This window comes from Geotrypetes seraphini, chromosome 13, assembly GCF_902459505.1.
Source record: "Geotrypetes seraphini chromosome 13, aGeoSer1.1, whole genome shotgun sequence".
NCBI lineage: Eukaryota > Metazoa > Chordata > Amphibia > Gymnophiona > Dermophiidae > Geotrypetes > Geotrypetes seraphini.
In genome coordinates this window covers 24686704-24710174 of record NC_047096.1, presented here as the reverse complement: position 1 = coordinate 24710174, position 23471 = coordinate 24686704, and the positions used below count along the sequence as shown (strand labels likewise).

The window sequence follows — 23471 nt, the reverse complement described above, 5'->3', positions numbered from 1 at the left end:
TAGAGGATTACAGTTCAGGTCCTGGACCTGTTGGGCCACCGCGTGTGCGGACTGCTGGGCACGATGGACCTCTGGTCTGACCCAGCGGAGGCACTGCTTATGTTCTTATAAATCACTTATAGTGTAAGGTGGACCTTCCAAAACCCACCCAACACCTACTGGACCCAACTATACATCATACCACTAGCCCTTATGCCTACAGGTGTCATCTATGTAGATGCAGTAGGTTTGGGTGGGTTTTAGTGGTCTCACACTCTCTACCACAAGAAAGGTAGATGCGTGGAATAGTCTCCCGATAGAAGTGGTAGAAATAAAGAGTGTTTGAATACAAGAAAGTATGTGGGATCTCTTAGGGAAAAGATGACAGAGTGGATGGGCCATTTGGCCTTTATCTGCCGTCATGTTTCTAAGTCGTAAGCCCACCCTCTAACATGTCCCCTTGAGATTTAGACAAACTACTGATCAACAGCATAGATATCCATCTAGTAAGCAGGTTTCAAAAATAGGGAATAGGACGGGTTTGGCAAGAAAAACGCCCATCTGCCCTTTTATGCCAGTTTTTGGACATTTTTCTCTTTTGAAAATGAGTCCCATAAATCTACCCTACAAATACATTTGCAGCGGACAAGATTATGGAAGACGCTAGAAGCAATGTCCTGGAGGCCTCCTACTGCAGAAGGAGCAGATGTGACATGCGAGGTCCCTGTCTTCCTATGTCAGGGGGACGAATGGGTAGAGTTGGCTGGAGCAGTGTTGTACCTGGGGTATGTGACACCCGGGGCCTATTGTTTGTTGACACCCCTGCCATCATTTTTGACAACCCCCCCCCCCCCATGTAAAAAAAAAATTTTTGGTAATGTTCCCCCAGGTGCAAGCCATGAGGGGGGTGTTCTCGGCCTGGGAGTCATGGTCCGGGAACTTCCCTTCTCATGGCCCGGTTCCAAGGTTCTGGGTAGTCTCCTTGGCCCAGCATGTTCCCAGCCTTCTCTCCTGTCCAATGGCCCTTTACCTTCTGTGAAGCTGAAAAACTGCCGGCCTCGGCAGTGATTCAGCTAGGTCGCACGCGGCTCCTCTTCCTGCTTTCCGTGTCTGCCTCTGCCGCAATCCACCTGGGCGTAAACAGGAAGTTGCGTCATTGGCAGATGCAGAAAGCAGGAAGGGGAGCCGTGGGCGACGTAGCTGAATCACTGCCGAGGCCGGCAGTTTTTCCAGCTTCACGGAAGGAAAAGGGCCATCGGATCGGACAGGTGAGAAGGCTGGGAACATGCTGGGCCACGGGGACTACTCAGAGCCTTGGGACCGGGCCATGAGAAGAGAAGTTCCTGGACCATGTCTCCAAGGCTTGCACCAGGGGCGGACCGTGCCCCCCTCCCCCCCCCTTGGTATGCCACTGGGCTTGAGATAAATCTCTACTGCTGGAAACACCAGAGGTGACAAATGACCTCTGGACGATGGAGAATGAGGCACTGATGGTGCTGGAGATTTGGTGGAGGGAAGTATACTAATCTTGTAGGATGCAATATGAGAGCTGGGTTCAGCAATTTAGCACATCAGACACATAGCTAGCACTGTTCAGCTGTCAATGTTGCTCATGTGTGAGAGAGATATCAGGGGTTTCAGCTCAGAAAAGATGGCTGAACTAGAAGAAATCACTACAAAGTCTTCCCTGCCATCCCCTTACTGCAAGGGTGTCAAACTCTGGCCCGTGGGCCAAATCAGGCCCGCGGTGTAATAAAATTTGGCCCACCAGACAATTACAAATTTGCACTTAAGCTGGCCTGCCGGCAGACATTTATTTACCCAATCAGGTACAAGCGCTGCATCAGCTGTAGGTTGTGCCTCTCGTCTCGCGGCCACCACGCTTTGCTCTGTGCATGCTTTGTATGAGACGTCCTTCACTGCGGGTGTCGGGGCAGCGACTGTGCTCCCGCCACTCATTTTCGCTTGGTACTCCCGGCTGCCTGCACCCTGGTCCTCCTGGCACCACTCATTTTCACCTGGTCCTCCTAGCTGCCATCGCTGCTCGGGTCCACCTGGCCCTCCCAGCTGCCGTCGCTGCTCGGGTCCACCTAGTCCTCCCGGCTACCTGCACCCTGGTCCTCCTGGCGCCGCTCGTTTTCAACTGGTCCTCCTGGCTGCCATCGCTGCTCGGGTCTGCCTGGTCCTCCTGGCTGCCTGCACCCTGGTCCTAAGACCATCTTGATGCAAAACAGGCTGGGGATCTTTCCACTTTGTTTGATGTGGGAGGAATCTTTGGTAAGTAATTTTAAAAATATTATCTTCAGACTTCATGAAGATGGAGCACCTTGGAGCTTTCCCTGCCCCTGACTGTAGAGCACTAAAGAAAAGATATCAGTGGCCTATATCTCTTAAATCACAATGTATTCTGCATCTGAAATGTCTTTTTTTTTCTTGTACACAGAAATATCTGAAAACTCCAGTTCTCATGTTTCAAATTACATGGAGTAAATGCTAGCACTTACTTATACCTGAAATACAAAGTACACTGTAGTTTGAAGTGAAATACAACCACATGTCAGCCAAGCTTAACTTCTCTGTATGATCCAGGGGAAGTTTAAAATTGTAGCACAGCATCTTGCAACAGTAATAAAAATAAATCTTTCCTAATCTCGTGTTTTCCTTAATGTGCCAATGTTTTTCCTCTTTAACTCTGAGCCACTTCATTAGGAATTGAGCTATTTATTGAGGTGCGCATTTAGCGCGCACTAAATCGTTTAGCGTACCTTAATAAAAGGACCCCTAAGGGCTCCTTTTACGAAGGTGCGCTAGTGTTTTTAGCGCACACACACGATTAGCGTGCGCTATAGCGCATGCTAGCAAAAAAACTACCGCCTGCTTAAAAGGAGGCGGTAGCGGCTAGTGGGTGTGGCATTTTAGCGCCCGCTATAACCGCTAGCGCACCTTTGTAAAAGGAGCCCTAAGTATCTTAATAAAAAAATTTGGCCCACAACTTAGCCTATGTTTTAGATTTCGGCCCCTTATGTGATTGAGTTAGACACCCTTGCCTTACTATGATGAGAATCTGTCAAGTTTCAAGTTTATTAAAAAAAAATTTATACCGCTTAATCAAATTTCTAAGCGGTGTACATCATGCCAGACCCAGGTTGCTCCTGAAATACTAGTAGGCACACATCTTTCTCCTGACCTTTACTGCCACCTAGTGACTGGAAACTTCAACTTTTTAATCATTACAATAAGACGTTTCCTCCAGACCGGATAGTTGGTTTAAACGTTTCAGGGACCAAGGCAGAATGATGGAGGATAGGGGGAGGAGAAGAATTTCAGGCCCTTCAGATATTACTTCTTGCTGCTTTTCTCATTAAGCTGTCTCTCTCCCTGCTCGCCTGTGGAGGAGGTTCCGGCATCCCAGTGTTTCCTGGCAGGATCCCTTCAGTTAGGCTGTAACTTCTGCAGGGTTCAGGGGCTTCTTGTTCATTGGCTCTTTCTCTTTACTAAAATAAAACAAGTAGAAGCAATATATGAGTGATCCCTTACTAACTGTGTCTAACTCACTGCTTACTGAATCTCTCTCTGGCTCATTCCCTGCAATGATGAAATCTCATCCCAATAGGATGAGTTTCCCTTCTTTCTTCCCTTACTGTTGGAAGGCTCCTATAAGTCGAATCTCCCTAAAACAATACCAAGAGAAATAATGCTTTGCCTCTCACCATTCCAGCTCAGACATGTGAATGTCGTTTTCCTGATGCTTCTTCTTACAGTGTCTCACAAGGATCCCTATTATCACCAGCAATATAATGAGTGCACAGGCGCTTCCAATGACCACAGCCAAGAGGTGGATCTCTGAGAAAGTGGCTGAAACAGAAGACAGAAACACACCTGTAAGCAGTCATGCATACACAAGCTGGCTTCCCATCTCCTCTCCCTCTTCATATACAATCTCTACCCACCCCGGGAGTAGCTGAAATTACCAGAGCGAGTGGTAAGGGGGTATCAATGACTGCCCAAGTAGATCCAGTGTAACGAGATCTTGTCTAAAGTGAGTCATAAAAATTCAATCAATGGAGATGTATCCTGCTCTATTTCCTTATTTGCTGTAGAAAAATTCTTAGTGGATAGAACATAACATAAAACTCATTTGTATACCGCAAATACCATTAAGTTCTATGCGGTTCACAAAGATTAATAATACAAATGAATAAACATCCAAATTCTAACTTCCAAAAGATTCCCTAAAAAGTTACGTCTTTAAGGCACATCAAAATTGCTGATATGAAATCGGGAATGTGAATATATGAGTTACATCCCTAGTCCATGAGGCTGCCTGAAAAGATAGTAATCGTTCCTGAAATTTCTTGTATTTACATCCCTTTACAGAGGGGAATGAAAACAATAAATGAGATTTTCTAGTGTTTAGAGTTTGTAATAATAAAAGATTCCATAAGATACTCAGAAATTGAGCCTGTTAGTGCCTTAAAGCAAATGCAGCCGAGCTTAATTTATAACATTTTATTGAAGAAATCAAATAAATATACAATAATATGATACAATGAGATATTATTAAATTCACAATAATAACATTTCCATACATATTTTTATCATTCCTCCAAAATATATTTCCTTATACCTAATCCATTCCTTTCTATATCCCCCCTTGATCCCTTCCCCTTCCCCCTACCCTTCCCCCCTTCATTCTTTTTATTTCATTTATAACATTTTATTGCAGCCGAGCTTAAATTTAACCCATGCCTCAACTGGCGATAAAAATCAGTGATATGATCATACTTCCTCAAACTGAAAATCAATCTGACTGCTGCATTCTGAATTATACGCAGTCTGTAAAGGTTTTTCTGAGTTTCAGCAAGATGAACAATGTTACAGTAGTCCAATTGGCTAAGGACAAGTGATTGAACCAGCAATCGAAAGGAATTAATATCAAAATATGTTCTAATAGTTCTCAGATTTTCTGTATTCTTGCCTTCCTCAATATTGAGGACTGTAGTAGAGTGCTTTTTCCCTTATTGTTTTATATTTTACGCGTGTAAAATGGACTTATTTTGGTTTTTGTATGTTAATTTGAAATAATAATAATAAAAAACAAAGTTACCAGAGAGAGTGCCTTAATGTTTGCATCATTAATGTGGAGGGCCACTTTCAATAATGCTTCCAAGTTTGCTTTGGACATTTCCCGCAAGACAACCAAAAAATCGGGATGGAGAAACGTCCATTTTTTTGAAACCGCTGGATGTCCCCCTTTTTTTTTTTTTGACAATTGCCTACTTGAACATCCATCCGGTGTACCACAAGGGTCTCCGCTATCTCCATTGCTCTTCAACGTCTACATGTCCTCACTAGGCAAGCAGCTAACCCAGTTAGGGATAAAACTATTTAGTTATGCAGATGATTTTACGATCATCATCCCATTCGTTAATTCTATCTCTGAAACTATTCCTAAAGCTTCAGAAGCCATAAACGTGATGGAGCACTGGATGACAACCTTTAGGCTCAAACTTAATTCAGAAAAGACAACTTTCTTCGTTGCTTCGCCACATCTGCTTGACACCAAATCACCACTATGTATCAATAATCTTAATTACCCTATCCAACCTACCATAAAGATACTAGGTGTAACTTTGGATCAGTGCCTAACCATGAGAGACCAGGTGGACTCCTTGATCAGAAAGGCATTTTTCACTCTCTGGAAACTCAGATCCATTAAAGCTTATTTCGATACAGCGGCATTCAGAACCCTAGTCCAATCCCTCGTACTGAGTCTACTTGACTACTGTAACGTTGCCTATTTAGCAATTTCCCAAAAGAACATGCAGTGTTTACAATTGATGCAAAATGCAGCGGTCAAACTGATCTTTGGGCTGAGGAAGTTTGACCACGTGACACCCTACTACCGGAAGCTGCATTGGCTGCCAATGGAGGCGCGCGTAAAGTTTAAATTTGCCTGCTTCTGCTTCAAAGCACTACACGGACTTGCCCCTAAATATATAACTGACCTTTTTGTCTTCTCAGCCAACAGACACAAGAGAAGCTCACATTCCAACTTCGTTTCCCCCCCAGTAAGAGGTTGTAAACTGAAAAAACACCATGAACATCTTCTCTCGCACCAAGCAGCATCATGGGGTAAAGACCTAGAACAATTACTTTCGCCCACTACTTATGAGGAATTTAGGAAACGTCTGAAAACACACCTGTTCCTAAAGTATCTAGACAACTGATCCTCTCTTCTCTCTCCCCTCTATAGCGATTAACTTGTTCTATTGATCACTCTCTCCTCAAAATCGGATTTCCTGTCCTATTAACCCTCTTTCTTCCTCCCCTCTTAAAGTCAATCAATTTGTACCTTTGCTTAATCTTTGTAAACCGCATAGAACTTCACGGTATTGCGGTATATAAGCTGTTATTATTATTATTATTATTATCTGACGTCCAACCTTAGGATACCTAACTTTTTGGGTGATTTTCAACCAAAAAAATATGCAAAACATTCAAATCTAGACCATTTGGACGTAGGAGGGGCCAGTACTGTAATGGACTGTCCACACAGGCATGCCAACAGAGCAGCAGGGCACCTCAGAGGGCACTGCTGTGAACTTCACATAAAGGATGCCAGATGTGCATCTCATTATAACCCCCTTATAATTTATGCTTAGCCCTCCAAAACTCCCCCAAAACCTACTATACCCACCTGTCTCCCACCTCAATAGCCCTTATGGCTGCAGGAGACACCTATTTGAAAGTCTAATAGGTTTTTGGTGGGTTTTAAAGGGCTCACACCTTCCACCATAAATGTAATGGTTAGAGTGGCTTATCAACTTGGATCCTCTGTGGTTCACTAGCCCACCCACCAGGCTTCTTAAGACACCTGTGTGATGCATAGGGTTACCATATGGTTCCAGGAAGTAAAACCTGGATGTTTCAATCTGTCCTTACTTCCATTGCTTTCAGTGGAAGTAAAACCCAGATGTGCCAATCCATCCTCCTTTTATTGGAGCCGTATGGTAACCCTAGTGATGCTCTACTAGGCTTTCCCATACCAGGTGCTGCTCTTCTGGAGACATATGTACTACTTCATTCAGATCTTTGGGGGGGGGTGGGAGGGGTCATTACTTAATCCCTCCAGTGGTCATCTGGTCCGTGGGTACCTTTTTGGCACTTAAATGCTTTGAAAACAGATCTAGCTCCGGCCATCTAAGTTCCGTCCTGGACGTCCTGGGAAAGGTTTGATTATTACTGCAGGACATCCAAGTGTAAGACTGCCCATAACACCCCCCCCCCCCTTTGAACTTTGGACGCACAGCAGCTAAGAAGCCTAGCAAGATGTCTAGAAAGTCGGTTTCAAAAATCGACACTTAGACGTCCCGACAATTGCTTTTTAAGAGTTGCCTCCGCTGGGTCAGACCAGAGGTCCATCGCGCCCAGCAGTCCGCACACGTGGCGGCCCATCAGGTCCATGACCTGTTAGGTGGTTCCTGCCTTTTCCTATAATCTATCTCTAAATCTATCTGTACCCTCTAATTCTATCTGTACCCCTCAATCCCCTTATCCTTCAGGAATTTATCTAAACCTTCCTTGAACCCCCGTAGCATGCCCTGCCCTATCACAATCTCCGGGAGTGAATTCCATGTGTCCACCACCCTTTTTTTTTTTTTTAACATGCCCATATCTTCTCTCTTTCTCTGTCGAGATGACACTTCAAAATAAAGTACAGGGAATGAAATGAAAATCCACAGTAAGAAAGCCATTATCAGAACGAAAGAGCCCAGGAGAGCCATGTGGACATCCTGGTGATAGAAGCATAGGAGGGTGTAGTAGTTATGGGCTCCAAAGCGTTCCTATCAACTGTCAATTTACACACCTTGGGTCACCACTCGAAGATGGATCTCACCAACCCTGCCGTCCACATCAGGAGGATTCACGACTCTGCAGGTGAAGGTCCCGTTGTCTGATAAATGCAGGTCACGGATGCAAATGGAGGCATCTTTGCGACTCACATCCCCATCCCAAACAGCACGATTTTTAAATCGTCCTTGTATAGGAGGATACGCCTGCCTATGGTAATATAACACCTGAAGCCCAAGAAAGACGTTTCATTACGCACAATCCGCAGTGGATTATAATTTGATTGCATATATTATGAAAACATATATACACATAGCTGTAAATGCTTGTTTTTAGTGTTTTTTACTTAATAATTTTTATCAATTTATGAGTTACAAATACACTAAATTCTATTTAGTGTGCCAAATATTAGGCATATAACATTTTGCACAAAAATGGAAGTTAACACCTATTAACCCTCCTCCCCCCTCTTTTACAAAACCGTACCACAGTTTTTAGTGCCAGCCATGGTGGTAACAGCTCCTATGCTCATAGAATTCCTATGGAGCATCTGAGCTGTTTCTGCTGAGGACGGTGCTAAAAACCGTGCTACGGTATTGTAAAAGGGGAGGTAAGTGCCGAAACATGGAAATTGGCTAAGACACCCCCCAGGTACATTAGATAAATTGTGAGCCCACCAGGACAGACAGAGAAAATGCTTGAGTACCTCAATAAATTCATGTAAACCATTCTGAGATCCCCAGGGAGAAGGATATAGAAAATAAGTAAGTGCACTTAGGGCTCCTCTTACAAAGGTGCGCTAGGTCATTAACGCGCAGAATAGCACGCGCTAAATTACCACGTGCGCTAGCTGCTACCGCCTCCTTTTGAACAGGCGGTAGATTCTTGGCTAGCACACGCGCTAATCCGGTGCGTGCATTAAAAACGTTAGCGCACCTTTGTAAAAGGAGCCCTTAGTACTGTTCTGTAACTAGGCACCTAAGTTTTCTACCGTGTTTCCCCAAAAATAAGACACTGTCTTACATTAATTTTGGGCCCAAAAAAGGCACTAGGTCTTATTTTCGGGGATGTCTTATTTTTTTTTTCGTGTACAATGACCATCTCTCCCTTCCTCTCCTCCACCCCAATTCTTCCTATTTCCTTTCTCTCCCCATATGCAGCATCTTTTCTTCCCTCTCACCCATCCCCTTGTGCAGTCTCTTTCCATCCCTCCCTCCCTCCCATCCCTTATGCAGCAGAACCCTTGCAGTTTGTATCCCTCCCTCCCATCCCTTGCAGCTTCTATCCCTCCCTTCCTCCCATCCCCCCGTGTAACATCTTTCTATCCTCCCCCCCCACCCCCGATGACCCATCTCTGCATCTAACCGTGAGACAGAAAGAAATGTACCTTATAACAAACCAGCAGCATCGGCAGCAAGCTAGACAAGCTCCTTCATGGCCTGGGCCATTCCTCTGCCACGTTGCTGATGATGTCATCAGTGATGCGGCAGAGGAATGTCCCAGGCTGCGAAGAAGCCTGTCTAGCTTGCTGCAGATGCTGCTGGTTTGTTATAAGGTACATTTCTTTCTGTCTCACGGTTAGATGCAGAGATGGGTCATCGGGGGTGGGGGGGAGGATAGAAAGATACATTATAAGGTACATTTCTTTCTGTCTCGCGGTTGAAGGGAGAGATGGGTCAGTGGGAGGGGTGGAGCACTGCTGCTGCTGCTGCCGGCAACTGGGACTTATTTTCAGTGGTAGGGCTTATATTAAGACCTACCCCGAAAATCATGCTAGGGCTTATTTTCGGGGTAGGTCTTATTTTTGGGGAAACATGGTAGAAGGACCAGAGGCAACATGGATTCACTAGAGTTAGGTCTTTTCAGACAAATCTGATCAATTTCTTTGACTGGGTGACCAGAGAATTGGATAGTGCATTAGATGTGGTGTATTTAGATTTTAGCAAAACCTTTGCCAGTGTTCCGCACAGACGTCTAATAAATAAACTGAGTGCCCATGGGATGGGTCCCAAAGTGATGGGCTGGGTCAAGAACTGATTGAGCGAAAGGCGATAGAGGGTAGTGATCAATGGAGATCGTTCTGAGGAAAGGAATGTTACCAGTGGTGTGCCTTAAGGTTCTGTTCTCGGGCCTGTTCTTTTTAACATTTTTATAGATGATATTGCTGAAGGGCTGTCGGGTAAGATTTGCCTCTTTGCGGATGATACCAAAATCTGCAATAGAGTAGACACCCCAGATGGTGTGAATAATATGACGAAAGACCTGGCAAAGCTTGAAGAATGGTCTGAAATTTGGCAGCTAAAACATAATGCTATGAAATGCAAGGTCATGCATTTGGGCCAAAAACCTGAGGGAACAGTACAGTTTAAGAGGTGAAGAACTTATGTGCATGATAGAAGAGAAGGACTTGGGTGTGATTGTATTTGATGATCTTAAGGTGGCCAAACAGGTTGAAAAGATAACGGTGAAAGCTAGAAGGATGCTAGGGTGCACCAAGCAAACAAACAACAACATTGGCTAGACAGTTACATTAATAAAGCTGAACTGACCTACAATGCTTTTAGAAAACTCATAAAAACTACCTTATTCGACAGATATATCACCTAAACAGAACCTCACCAAACACTCTGTTTCTTTTCAAAATGCCCTCTGAAATCCTAATCGAGCAGCATTTGTAATTTCAGGACCTTTCTTCTAATACGTCTGAATCTCTAAACAAACTATATATTGTAATTTTCGCTGGGTTTTTTTTTGTTTTTTTTTTTTAATCTCTAAACAAACTGTATATTGTAATTTCCTCTTTTTTTTTTCTTAGCAAACAGTATATTTTGTCATTTCAATTTCTTAAAGTCTCTGTACTCTGTACTCCTTCTACATATTGTAAATCGCTGAATGTCCAGCTCTCTTGAATGTAAACCGCCTAGAAGTCGCAAGATTGTGGCGGTATAGAAGAATAAAGTTATTATTATTATTATTATAGGGAGAGGTATGGCCAGTAGGAAAAAGGAGGTATTGATGCCCCTGTATAAGACTCCGGTGAGACCTCATTTAGAATATTGTGTAGAATTCTGGAGGCCGCACCTTCAAAAAGGTATAAAAAGGATGGAGTTGGTCCAGAGGAAGGCTACTAAAATGTGAGGCGGGCTAATTAGGCTGAATGAAAACAAGTCCAAGATACACACACTTAATCTAACAGCCCCTTTAGCACAACATTGGGCTGATAAAGCTCACTCACTCGATCAGATTAAATGGAGAATTATTGACCATCTTGAAATAGGGAACAACTATGGACATATGATTTGAAAACAGTATAACCATTCAGCCTGAATGCTGAATTAGAATGGGCATCTCTCCTGTGAACAAGTTTCACGTTTTTTTATAATTTGGTATACCGACCATCACAGGTGTCTGGCCAGTTTACAATATAAAAAATTAATAGAAACATAAAAAATAGAAATAAAATAAGACAAGTTGAAGCCAAGACAAGGAGAAAGGTTTAGACAAGTTGGATACAAGAGGAATTGGGGGGAAGGGAGATTATAATTACATTAAGAAATAAAAATAAGAGGAAGGGAAGAGGGGGGAGGAGAATACAGGAGGAATGGGGGGGGGGTCGCTTCTTAAAAGCGGTTCTCTGTTTTGTTTTGTTTTTCCTTGGAAAGTATTCTTAGTTGCAGTTTTGATATCCATCTTTGAACAGAAATGTTTTGAGGTTGGTTTTAAATTTGGTTAGAGATTTTTCACCTGTGTAAGGGGGGGGGATCTTTCAGATGTAAATTAAATCAAGGCAAAATAAAATAAAAATCTGTTAAATCTTTAAATTAAACTTGAAAGCTGGCTGTAATGTTTGGGCATTTGCGGTCGGCTTTTCCCCACCCTATCAGCGACTACCACGTAAAATGTAAACATGCGGTCAGCTGATAGTGACGTGTAGGGATTTAAACAGAACTGTTAAACGCTGCCGCCATCTATAAAGCCGGCGGGGAACTAATTGGCATGTAAAAGCTATTTTGAAGGGACACCTTCTGAATGAGTGATGGAATAATTTTTAGAGACTCGCCAATTATTGATATTCTATTATAGGGATCTCGCCTTGAAAAAGCTCCGGCGAAACATGTCGGCGGCCTGAATGATCCCAATGAGACCACTTATTAAGCTAAGTACCTTACTAAGCTAAACTATTAAAGCTTTAAATGATGGCTTAAAAAATCCCTTTAAATTGATATGAAGCATTGGCATGCACTTTTTTTTTTTTTTTTAGGTCAAATATATTTTATTGAAGTTTTAAATCAGGAAAAAAAAAAAACAGAAATAAGCACTAGTACATTGTCAAAAGAAGCACTGTGTACAATAGATAGGTAGTATCATCATATCGCACATATGGAAGTGATAAGAAACATTAATACAAAGGAGGTATTATGAAGTAAACAACAATACAGTATTACATTACATTTGCTAAAGGCAGAATGCAAAGTGTTCATGAGGCACAATATGATAGCACTGGTGACCAAACACGTTTATATTGGCGAAGAGTATTTCTCCGCTCAGCCAGGACCCTTTCATACTTTCCTGTCAAGCATACACTATTCCACCATGCATGAAAATTAACATTAGCAAAATCTTTCCAGTTGTGGAGAATAGTTTGAAGGGCCAATGATATTAACAAGGTAAACAATTTGCTCTGGTATATGTCTAACAATATGTGTAGGCCGTTAGCCATAAATATTAACACAGAAGGAGTAAGAGGTTCCGATATGCCTAATATAGTGGATATGACCCTCCATACTTGAGACCAAAATGTAGCAAGAAGGTTACACTCATACAGTAGATGCAATAAAGTGCCAGGTTGTTTATTGCAGGACCAGCAAGTAGGGGATGCTGTAGGGTCAATTTTATGAGATAGTAGAGGCGTCCAATTAGCCCTATGGAGCAAAAAATACATAGATTGTAACAAGGACGCAGATCTGATTGACTTGAAAAGAGAGGACCAAATAGAGGTCCAGTCTATGGCATCCGATGGAAGGTTCAGTTCTTGAAACCACTTGTGTTCATTATTAAGAGCACCATCATACATCGCTAATTGTAGCAGTTTATACCATGAGGATGCTTTGCCACCCATTTGTAGTATTTGAGTGATACGAGAAAGCAAAGTGGGAGATTGTTCCAGGGAGGTTATAGCAGGAAATGACTGTGTCAAACAATGCTTAAGTTGTAGCCAGTGAAAATATTGGTTGGGATGCAGCTGGAATTTGTTAGATAACTCGATGAATGAAAGCCAACGGTTTCGATCTAGAAGGTCTTGAATTAGCCATATGCCTCTCTGTTGCCAATGCGACCATGCAATCATTTTACCCTGAATTTGAATTTGTGGATTGCGCCAAATAGGAATCATCTGAGTTGCAGACCAGGGGATCGGTAAGTCAGCGTCAGCTGCCATCACTGCGGTCCTAATAGCAGTAAGGATAGGATCCATCTTAACTAGTTTGATGGAGGGTAAGCAAGCGATACATTTAAGGTTGACCAAACCATAAAGGGTCTGCTCTAATGCTATCCATGCAGGTGAAGTGTCTAAAGGAGGACAAGGTATCGTTCGAGTCCAATTTCTGAGTATGAAGGCATAATGATATTGAATAAAACAAGGAAAGTTCACTCCACCACATACTCTAGTAGCTTTAAGTTTGGACTGAGCTATTCTTGGATGTTTCTTATTCCAGAGAAACTGGGATAATAGCGTATCTATTTGTTTATAGACCTGTTTGGCAAGAAGAAATGGAAGCATACTCAGCACATATGTAACTTTAGGTGATATCACCATACAAATCGATTCCAGTCTACCCCACCAGGAGAGATGAAGTGGAGACCATTTCTGAGTTAGAGATTTAACCATTTCCAGCAAGTAATCAGCGTTAAACAGAATAGATTCCTCAATAGTGGTTCCAAGGTATACACCTAGGTATTTCATTTTAGAATCAGACCATTGAAAACCGTATTGGGAGACTTCATATTTGACTTCAGGGCAATTCACGGGCATGATAGTGGATTTACCAGTGTTCAGTTTGTATCCGGATTCTAAGGAATATCTATCAATAACCTCTAGGATGTTAGATAAGGAAGCTGGGGTAACATACAATAAGATATCATCTGCATAAGCTGAGACTTTCAATTCCTGGTCTTTGAACTGAAAACCATGGATGTCAGCATTGGTGCGAAAAGCGATCAACAAAGGTTCCAAAGCAATATCAAAAAGGAGTGGCGAGAGCAGGCAGCCCTGACGGGTACCTCTACTGGGAGTGAAAGGTGATGATAGGTTACCATCTATACAAGTTCTAGTGGTTGGCGAGGTATATAGTATTCTAATTTTCCTGATGAAAGATGAAGAAAACCCAAACCATTGAAGTACCTTAAATAAAAAGGGCCACTCAACCCTGTCGAAGGCCTTTTCTGCATCCAGACCTATGGCTAGTATAGACTGTTTAGTAGAGTGCTGTTGAGATTGTATTAGAGAAATCAAGTTGGAAAATGCATATGTATTGTCGGAGGAGTAACGTCCTGTGATGAAGCCACATTGGTCAGGAGCAATAATTTTAGTTATGATGGATTGAATTCTACAAGATAAAGCTTTGGCATAGATCTTCGCATCGACATTTATCATAGACAAGGGTCTATAGCTAGCGGTGTAGTTAGGATCTTTACCAGCCTTGGGTAAGACAATGATCGTTGCTTCTGTAAACATGCCTGTTACCTCACCTGATTCTATAAGATGTTCAATATATTGAAGATAATGAGGTAATAGCACGTCTTTAAATTCCCTATAAAATTCTGTGGTTAGACCGTCAGGTCCTGGAGTTTTGCCAATAGCCATAGAATCAATAACACGATCCAATTCTGCTATGGAAAGAGGTGCATCTAGAGCAAGAATATCAGATGAGTCCAGTGTGGGATGCGTGAGATCACTCAGAAATGAAGATGTGATGAGGTCATCCTTCAAATCAGTTGAATATAGAGTACGGTAATAGTCCATAAAGGCTTGTGAGATGTCTTTGGATTCCGTGATAACTGATGTATCATCAAGAGTTAGACTGGCGATGGAGGACTTATCCATCCTGGATTTTAGAGAAGCCGCCAGCAAGTGACCACATCTATTATTTTCAGCAAAGTAAGTAGCTGACCTCTGGAAAATGGTGCTCGCCGCAGTTTTGCTTAAGTGAAGATTGTATTGAAATTTCAATTTTCCCAGCGATGTCAGTAGAGACATATCTAGAGGATCTTGTTGGTGCAATGACTCTAACTGTTTGATGTCTGTTAGCAACCTGTCTGTAATCATCCTTTGAGACTTGTGTTTGTGGGCCACAAACGTGATAATAATGCCTCTAACATAGGCTTTGAAAGCATCCCACCAGTTGCTCCAGGAGGTATGTTCAGGTAGGTTGTGGAGAAAATAATCAGATATGGCAGTTCTTACATGGCGAGTAAAATCAGGGTCTTGCAATAGGGCAGAATTGAATCTCCATTGTTTGGGTTGAACAGCTGGCACCTTATTGTTGAGCATTAAGGTAAGTGCAGCATGATCAGAAACAGTGATCGGATGAATAGTGGTGTCTACAGCAGTAGAGGTTAAAGAATTACTGAGCAGAAAATAATCAATCCTAGAATAGGACAGATGTGGGTGAGAGAAAAAGGTGAATTCATGATTTGTAGGATGCATTATCCTCCATATATCAGCCAAATGTAGAGATTCTAACAGATGGGTGAAGGTAAACCAAGATTTAGGTTTTTTATAATGTACTTGGGACTTACGATCTATGGTCGGATTAATTACCAAATTGAAATCTCCACCCAGGATAATCTGAGAACCAATATCAGTGAGTATGGCAGCAGAAAGTTCGTGAAAAAATTCTGGGCTGTCAGCATTTGGAGCGTATATGTTGTAAATGGTGAGTCTGGTTTTACCACATAGTAAGGTGACCTTTACCCATCTTCCATTAAGATCAGTGGAAGATGTCAATACAGATAAACCTGAACTTTTGCGAACAAGAGTCAATACTCCACCTTTTTTATCCACTGCAGGTAAAAAGTAGGGCGGCAGCGTCCACGATAGGGATAGTTTCTTGGAAGAACAGTCATCTAAGTGAGTCTCTTGCAGTAGGATGATGTCTGGAGATAAGCTTTCAGAGTAGTTGAGAATCTTTTTAGCTTTAATTTTATTGTTTAAACCTTTAGCATTTAAGGACAAAATCTTAAGAGACATGAATCAGCATTAAAATATTATACCATAATGGAAACAAACACATGTTATAATATGCAAGGTATCCATATGTGAACATGCAAACTAGCAGTAATGGAACTGAGAATTGTACATAAGTGAAATCTGACCAGTAATAGTAGAAGACACAAGAGAAAAGCGATGAAAACATCTCTGTGAGTATAACAATGAGTGCAGTTAAACAAGCAAGCAAGAACAGCAGGGGCCGTAGCACCCATCAATGAATCAACATATATCATAAAGTGATAAACTACTCAAGTGATTAATATTTGATATTTGTGAGGCATGCATTATTGGAATAAGTCCGGTGAACTGTGAAAAAGCATGCTATGTAGAACAGGCAAACAATCATCAAGTGAGACCATGCAGGAACAAGCAGTGCAGCACTCCGTGCAGGTGAAACACAGCACACATCAAACCTGGTGTATAGGAGTAGGAGAGTGTTGTTCGATAAATGCTGCAAGGTCCTGTGGGTTGACAAAGTCTTTGGTTTGATTGTTGAGGGTCACACGCATCCGCGCAGGGTAGAGAAGGCCATATTTCGCAGTGAGTTGCTTGAGCTGGGGTCTGTACGAAAGAAGCTGCTTACGCTTGTAGGCCGTCGCCTTGCTAAGATCAGGAACAAAAAGGATGTTGGCACCCTCGTGCTTTAATGGCGCACGAAGTTTGGCACGCTGCATTATGTCAAGTACTTGCTGGTAGCGAAGGAGCTTGACAACCACCGGTCTGGGAAAGTGGTCATTAGGAGCACGGAAAGAGGGGACACGGTGTGCCCTTTCAATTTCGAAATCTTTTTGAAAGGTAAGGTCCAAGAACTGTGGAATCCAGGTTTCTAAATGTGTTAAAAGATCGCGATCCGGAATTCCTTCTGAAATCCCCAGTATACGGAAATTAGATCTTCGGGACCGATTATTACTATCCTCAAGTTCCCTCTCTATGACAGGAAGACGCTGCAGGCATTTGCGAAGATCAGCCATATTAGTGGTTGCAGCGTCCATCTTGTTTTCCAGCGTGGTTACTCTAGTCTGAAGCAGAGTAAATTCCGACGAAAGGTTGGTAATTTTTTCATTGATTTCGGTCGTCTCTGCTTTAGTGTCAGTAAGCAGTTCTTTTAGTGCTTTAAGTTCCACTAGAATTTCGCGGTTACTTTCGGCGACAGACTCAGGCAGCGGGGTCTTGGACGGCGATGTCGGCTCAGGCTTATGGCGCTTATTTACCTTCTTATCCGACATTGTGAACGCTCGTATCGCCGCTATTTGTTGACTTTGTCAGTTGCAATGCCTCACAATTGGTTATGGGGTGAAGAAAGCCGGTTTACATTGAGCAGGATATCGATTTGGAGGAAAAGGGTGTCGGAGCTCCGGTCTCACGCTGCCATTCCACGCGGGCTCGGTAACGCACTTTAACATATACAAATATTTTAAAAGGATTAAAATTAAATTACTGGATCCAGTGAAGAACTTACACGTGAAGCTTAGGGCTATGAATGTAGTGACCCCGGAGTGGTGCTCTGAGGCTCCAGAAACAAATTGATTGGCTTGAAGAATAGTGTTCACTAAAAGGTGATATGCTGCAGGTTACAGTGTGATTCATTTAAGCATACACATGATCAATATAACTTGTATTTCTAATTGCTTGTGAATGACATTATTGCTCTATCCTCATTATTTAATCACTGCTTTCTAGTGTTGCAATGGGCCCTGTGATAAATAACATGCATTAACAGCATCAGTGGACACTTAGAGAATGGCCTCTTTTGTCTTTCCATGTATATGATATCTCTTGAACCATTCAACCTTTAGCAACCAAATTGTCAAGATGTATCTATATAAATCTGGAAACCAAAATAATGTCTTCCCAAAAGTGGAAAACATTCACTAATTCCCAATACATCTAAGGATCTAAACCAAAACTGGAAACAGTAATAACAGATCTAGGACAAATTTGAAAAATAAAACAATAATTGTAATAATAATAATAATAATAGCAGTTTATATACCGCAGTACCGTGAAGTTCTATGCGGTTTACAAAAGATTAAAAGAAGGTACAAATTGATTGAACTTAGGAGAGGTGTAAGAAAGAGATTACTAGGTCAAGAAAACCGTTGTTGAGGAGAAAGAGAAATATGGGTCAGTTGTCTAGATACTTCATAGAAACATAGAAGATGACGGCAGAAAAGGGCTACAGCCCATCAAGTCTGCCCACTCTGTTTTTAGGCGCTTCCTGAATTCCTCGTAAGTAGTGGGCGAAAGCAAAACACATAAGTCTAGTTCAAAACTGGCAAAGGAAAAATAATAAAAGAAAAATTTAAAAACAATACAGTAAGAGAGGCTCATCAACCTTTGCATTCAATCATGTTTCTCAACGCCCCTAATGTCAGTAGATCACCTCCTCATGGATGAGTTTGTGAACGTGTTTGTCGAGGTCATGAACACCTTATTAACAAAAGCCCCTATTCATCTTCTCCTGGGTTCTGTAGAAGATGCACAATATTGTGCAAGCAAATTTTTACACAAATTTAATTGAGAAATGAAGCAATTGGTGCTAATAATCAATTATTGGTGGTAATTGGCAATAATTAGAATTTACACGTGCATCTTATAAGGTGCTTTTCTATAAAGATGCACAAATAAATTCTTGTGCACGAATCTGAAAGGGGGATATGGCCACGGGAGGATCATGGGTATTTCAATAATTTGCATAGAGTGTTACAGAATACAGCAGATCTGTGCCTAATTTAGGCACACGAGATTTCAGTTGGTGTAAATCTTTGTGCCTAAAAGTTAGGTTCTGATCTCAGCACTAGGCATCATTCTAGAAACAGCACCCACATAGAAGCACCATCTATAGAATACCACTTAGGGCTAATTTGGTCTCAATGTCTTTTAACATGGTCGAGTCACATTATTCTGACCACCACCTACCTCTGATGTCAAGGACACACAGCCAATGAATGAATGCGCATGTCGCACGCAGACTTCATGGGTATATAAAATGGATGTCAGCAAGTTGCCAATATAGCAACTGTGGTTGTCATATGGAAAAAAGCACGATTTATGAGACAATGAAAAAGGCATGATAACATAAGAATTGATGAACTGGAACAGACCGAAGCTCCATCAAGCCCAGAATCCTGTTTCCAACAGTGGCCAACCCAGGTCCCAAGTACCTGGAAGAAACCAAAAGAGCAGCAACATTCCAGAGCTAAGATTGTGATGTCATAATGCCTCATTCCACCAATGCCTAAGAGCCAACCTCATCAGTGATGTCTCAATGGCTTGACTGTCCTATAGTTAGCTTATATAAGAACTTAAGAATTGATGAACTGGGACAGACCGAAGGTCCATCAAGCCCAGTATCCTGTTTCCAACAATGGCCAACCAAGTCCCAAGTACCTAGCTAGATCCCAAGTAGTAAAACAGATTTTGTGCTGCTTATCCTAGGAATAAGAAGTGGATTTCCCCAGGCCATCTTGTGGCAAATCTAGTGCTGTTCCTGTCTTGCCACAGAGGAAAAGTAAAAGCAATCCTGTATTAAAGGGGATTAAACTCCATCAGAGAGGTTTCCCTAGTGTGCAGACAAGTAGGGGAAAAGAGGCCTATTCAATCCAAAGGGAAAGTTTTACGAAACCAACAGGAAAGAATTTTTTTTCCCCTCACAGAGAAAGCAACATTATTTTCCAGACTGCAATCTGCAGTCTGATCAAAGGGGGAGGCAGAGACTATGCTAATACCACACAGGTGTAGGCAGGACTCTCACCAATATAAGCCAGACCTTCAGACAGCACAGGAGAGCAGCAGGGAGGAAGCAGAAGTATGGAATCCATCCAAAAGGAAAGAGGCAGAGAAGCAAGTGGTACTTCTTAGCAGCAACCAGCCTAAATCAAAACCTGACATAGAGATGCTGAATTTGAATGAGACTGAGCATAAGAACATATGAACATAAGATTTGCCGCTGCTGGGTCAGACCAGTGGTCCGCTCACGCGGCGGCCCTCTGGTCAAAGACCAGTGCCCTAACTGAGACTAGCCCTACCTGCGTACGTTCTGGCTCAACACGAACTTGTCTAACTTTGTCTTGAATCCCTGGAGGGTGTTTTCCCCTATGACAGACTCCGGAAGAGCGTTCCAGTTTTTTACCACTCTCTGGGTGAAGAAGAACTTCCTTATGTTTCAAGTTTCAAGTTTGATTAATCGCTTAATCTATCCCCTTTCAATTTTAGAGGGTGACCTCTCGTTCTCCCTACCTTGAAGAGGATGAACAACCTGCCCTTATCTACTAAGTCTATTCCCTTCAGTACCTTGTTATGTTCTGTTCCAGTAGGAACTTATCCAACCTTTTCTTGAATCCCTGAAGGGTGCTTTCCCTTATAACAGCCTCCGGAAGAGCATTCCAGATTTCTACCACTCTGGGTGAAGAAGAACTTCCTTACGTTTGTACGGAATCTTTTCCCTTCTAACTTTAGCGAGTGCCCTCTCGTTCTCTTCACTTTGGAGAGGGTGAACAGTCTCTCTTTCTTTACTAAGTCAATTCCCTTCAATATCTTCGATCATGTCCCCTCTCAGTCTTCTCTTTTCAAGGGAGAAGAGGCCCAGTTTCTCTAGCCTCTCATTGTACTGCAACTCTGCCAGTCCCTTAACCATTTTTGTCACTCTTCTCTGGACCCTTTCGAGTAGTACTATGTCCTTTTTCATGTACAGTGTTGGATGCAGTATGTCAGGTGGGGGTGTACCATGGCCCAATATAACAGCATGATAACCTTTCAGATCTGTTTGTGATCCCCTTCTTAATCATTCCTAGCATTCTGTTTGCCCTTTTCACCACCGCCGCACATTGTGCGGACAGTTTCATTGACTTGTCTACAAGTACTCCCAAGTCTCTTTCCTGGGGACTCTCTCCGAATATAGCACCGGACATCCTGTATTCGTGCATATGATTTTTTGTTACCGACATCCATCACCTTGCACTTATCCATGTTGAACCTCATTTGCCATTTCGCGGCCCATTCCTCGAGCATATTTATGTCTTTTTGGTAGGTCATCCGCAAATTTAATCACCTCACTCGTCATGCCAATTACTAGGTCATTTATAAATATGTTGAAGAGCACAGGCCTAAGCATCGAACCATGCGGCACTCGACTCATGACACTTTTCAAGTCCAAGTATTGTCCATTCACCCCCCATTCGCTGTTTCTTATCCGCCAACCAGTTTTTAATCCACTTGAGTATATCACCCTTGATTCTATGACTCGCAACTGACTACACCAGAGTTGACAACCCAGGAGGGATTGAAGGATACAGATAGAGGTAGAGATAGGTTTTAGACAGAGTATGGATAGAAGGATAAAAGGGATTAGAGAAGGATCACATTACAGGTCGTGGGCCTGATGGGCCGCCACGGGTGCGGACTGCTGGGCACGATGGACCTCGGGTCTGACCCAGCGGAGGCAACTTCTTATCTTCTTATGACTCCATGGAAAATTTGTGAAGGACTTCCTTTTGAAGGTGAGGCTGTAGAAGCCATGGAGTTTGCTTGAAAGCTATTTTGATATGTTTTTTTCGGTGTTGCCTAAAGCCTTTACTTTAACCAGAAAGGCCTGAACAAAAGGCTGTGTACAAAGGGAGTGTTTGCCACTATCACCTGTGTGCTTGAGAGTTTTTTGTTTTTTGTTTTTCCTTGGAACCTGGGACTGATTGAGCTTGCTATGCAAAGGAACTGTTTGTTGCCACTAAGATAAAAGGATTTCTAGAACTGGGTGTGATGTAAAAGAAATGTTTCAATTGAAGCTTGGCTTTGGTTTTGATTTTTACTTTTGCCTGGATTTTTCTCTGGAAGGCAGTGTTTTTTCCTGAGCCATTCTTTTTGGACTGTACAATATAAAAATACTTACCTGTTGTTTTCGCTATGGGACAATTGATAGTTTCTGTTCAGGTCTGTTAAATGAATGCACTCAGTTATTTACCAGTTTTGTTTTAGTCTTTTGTTTGCCTTGAGTGAAAACCCTGATTCGCACTCTATATTGAGGAGTGGGGCATGGCACAGCTACAACAACAACGGCCTACAACAACAACGGCCATCTTGTGACATCCTGCAGCCATTGCAGATTCTCTCCCATTGAAGAGTGTGTGCTTTGCTACCTGTCATCTGTTATATTCCGCTGTGCATGTATTACTCTGGTTTTCATGTTTTATTTTATGCAACCATTTTTGAGTACAAAGGCTTGTACAATAAAAACTTTGCTTTACCTTTTTGAAAATAAATCTTTGTGTGTTTGGCCTTCTTCTTTCAAAGTGTCTGGGTTGTCCATACAGGTTATTGGTTTAGACCAGCATCCTCTGTAGGGCTTCCACCATATCGCAGAAGCATGTCGAGGTTTGGTAGTGCCACCTGGTGGAGGGTCGCTGTAGAGTACTAAGCGGACCCTGGCCGGTGACAATCTCAATAATGGCCTATGGACTTCTCTTTTAGGAAATTATCCAAAACATTTTTAAATCCCGCTAAGCTAACTGATTTCACCACATTCTCTGGCAATGAATTCCACAGTTTAATTGCACGTTGTGTGAAGAAATATTTTCTCTGGTTTGTTTTAAATCTACTACTTAGTAACTTCATTGCATGCTCCCTAGTCCTAGTATTTTTGGAAAGAGTGAACAAGCGATTCACATTTACCCTTTCTACTCCACTCAGTATTTTTTTAGACCTCTATCATAGAAACATGATGGCAAATAAAGGTCAAGTGGCCCATCTAGTCTGCCCATCCACAGTAACCATTATCTCTTTCTCTCTCTCTCTCTGAGAGATCCCATGTGCCTATTCCAGGCTCTCTTGAATTCAGACACAGTCTCTGTCTTCACCACCTCTTCCTGGAGACTGATCCACACATCTACCACCCTTTCTGTAAAAAAGTATTTTCTTAGGCTATTATCTCTTAACTTCATCCTATGCCCTCTCATTGCAGAGTTTCCTTTCAAATGAAAGAGACTCGACTCATGTGAGAGGTATCTGAGCCATCTCTTCTCATCAGCTACCAGATCAAGGGTGGCAGCATTTCAGAAACGGCAGAATTTGTGAACTGTTCATGGGCTGCTGTGGTTAATGTACCATGAGTGGACGAATGGAACTTTTTTGACAGCCCAACATGGTAACTGTGGGGCAGCACAAGCCATTGATGTGAATTTCAACTGTACAGGTTGGTGTGGGCCAATCAGCACAGTACCATGGAGCAACTCACCATCCAAACGAACCAGGGGCCTTCCAGATGTGTATCCAAAATGACTTTGCAGTGAACCCTGTTATGAATGGGGCTCCGGAGCAGATTGCTGGTGACTGCACCCATGCTCATGAGGGTTCATTGCAAAAAACAACTGCAGTTTGC

General features: G+C 42.4%; 1 protein-coding gene across 1 annotated transcript in view; it reads right to left on the bottom strand.

The window, feature by feature from the left end:
• Positions 1-3046: 3046 nt before the first annotated feature.
• Positions 3047-23471, bottom strand: part of MPZL2 (myelin protein zero like 2) — a 32661-nt gene continuing 12236 nt past the window's right edge. The window contains exons 3-5 of the mRNA XM_033919420.1: positions 7850-8060; positions 3690-3834; positions 3047-3473 (exon numbers count right to left, since the gene is read on the bottom strand). Of these exons, the coding sequence (XP_033775311.1) occupies positions 3416-3473; positions 3690-3834; positions 7850-8060 (414 nt within the window). The 3' untranslated portion in view covers positions 3047-3415. The remainder of the gene's footprint in view (positions 3474-3689; positions 3835-7849; positions 8061-23471) is intronic.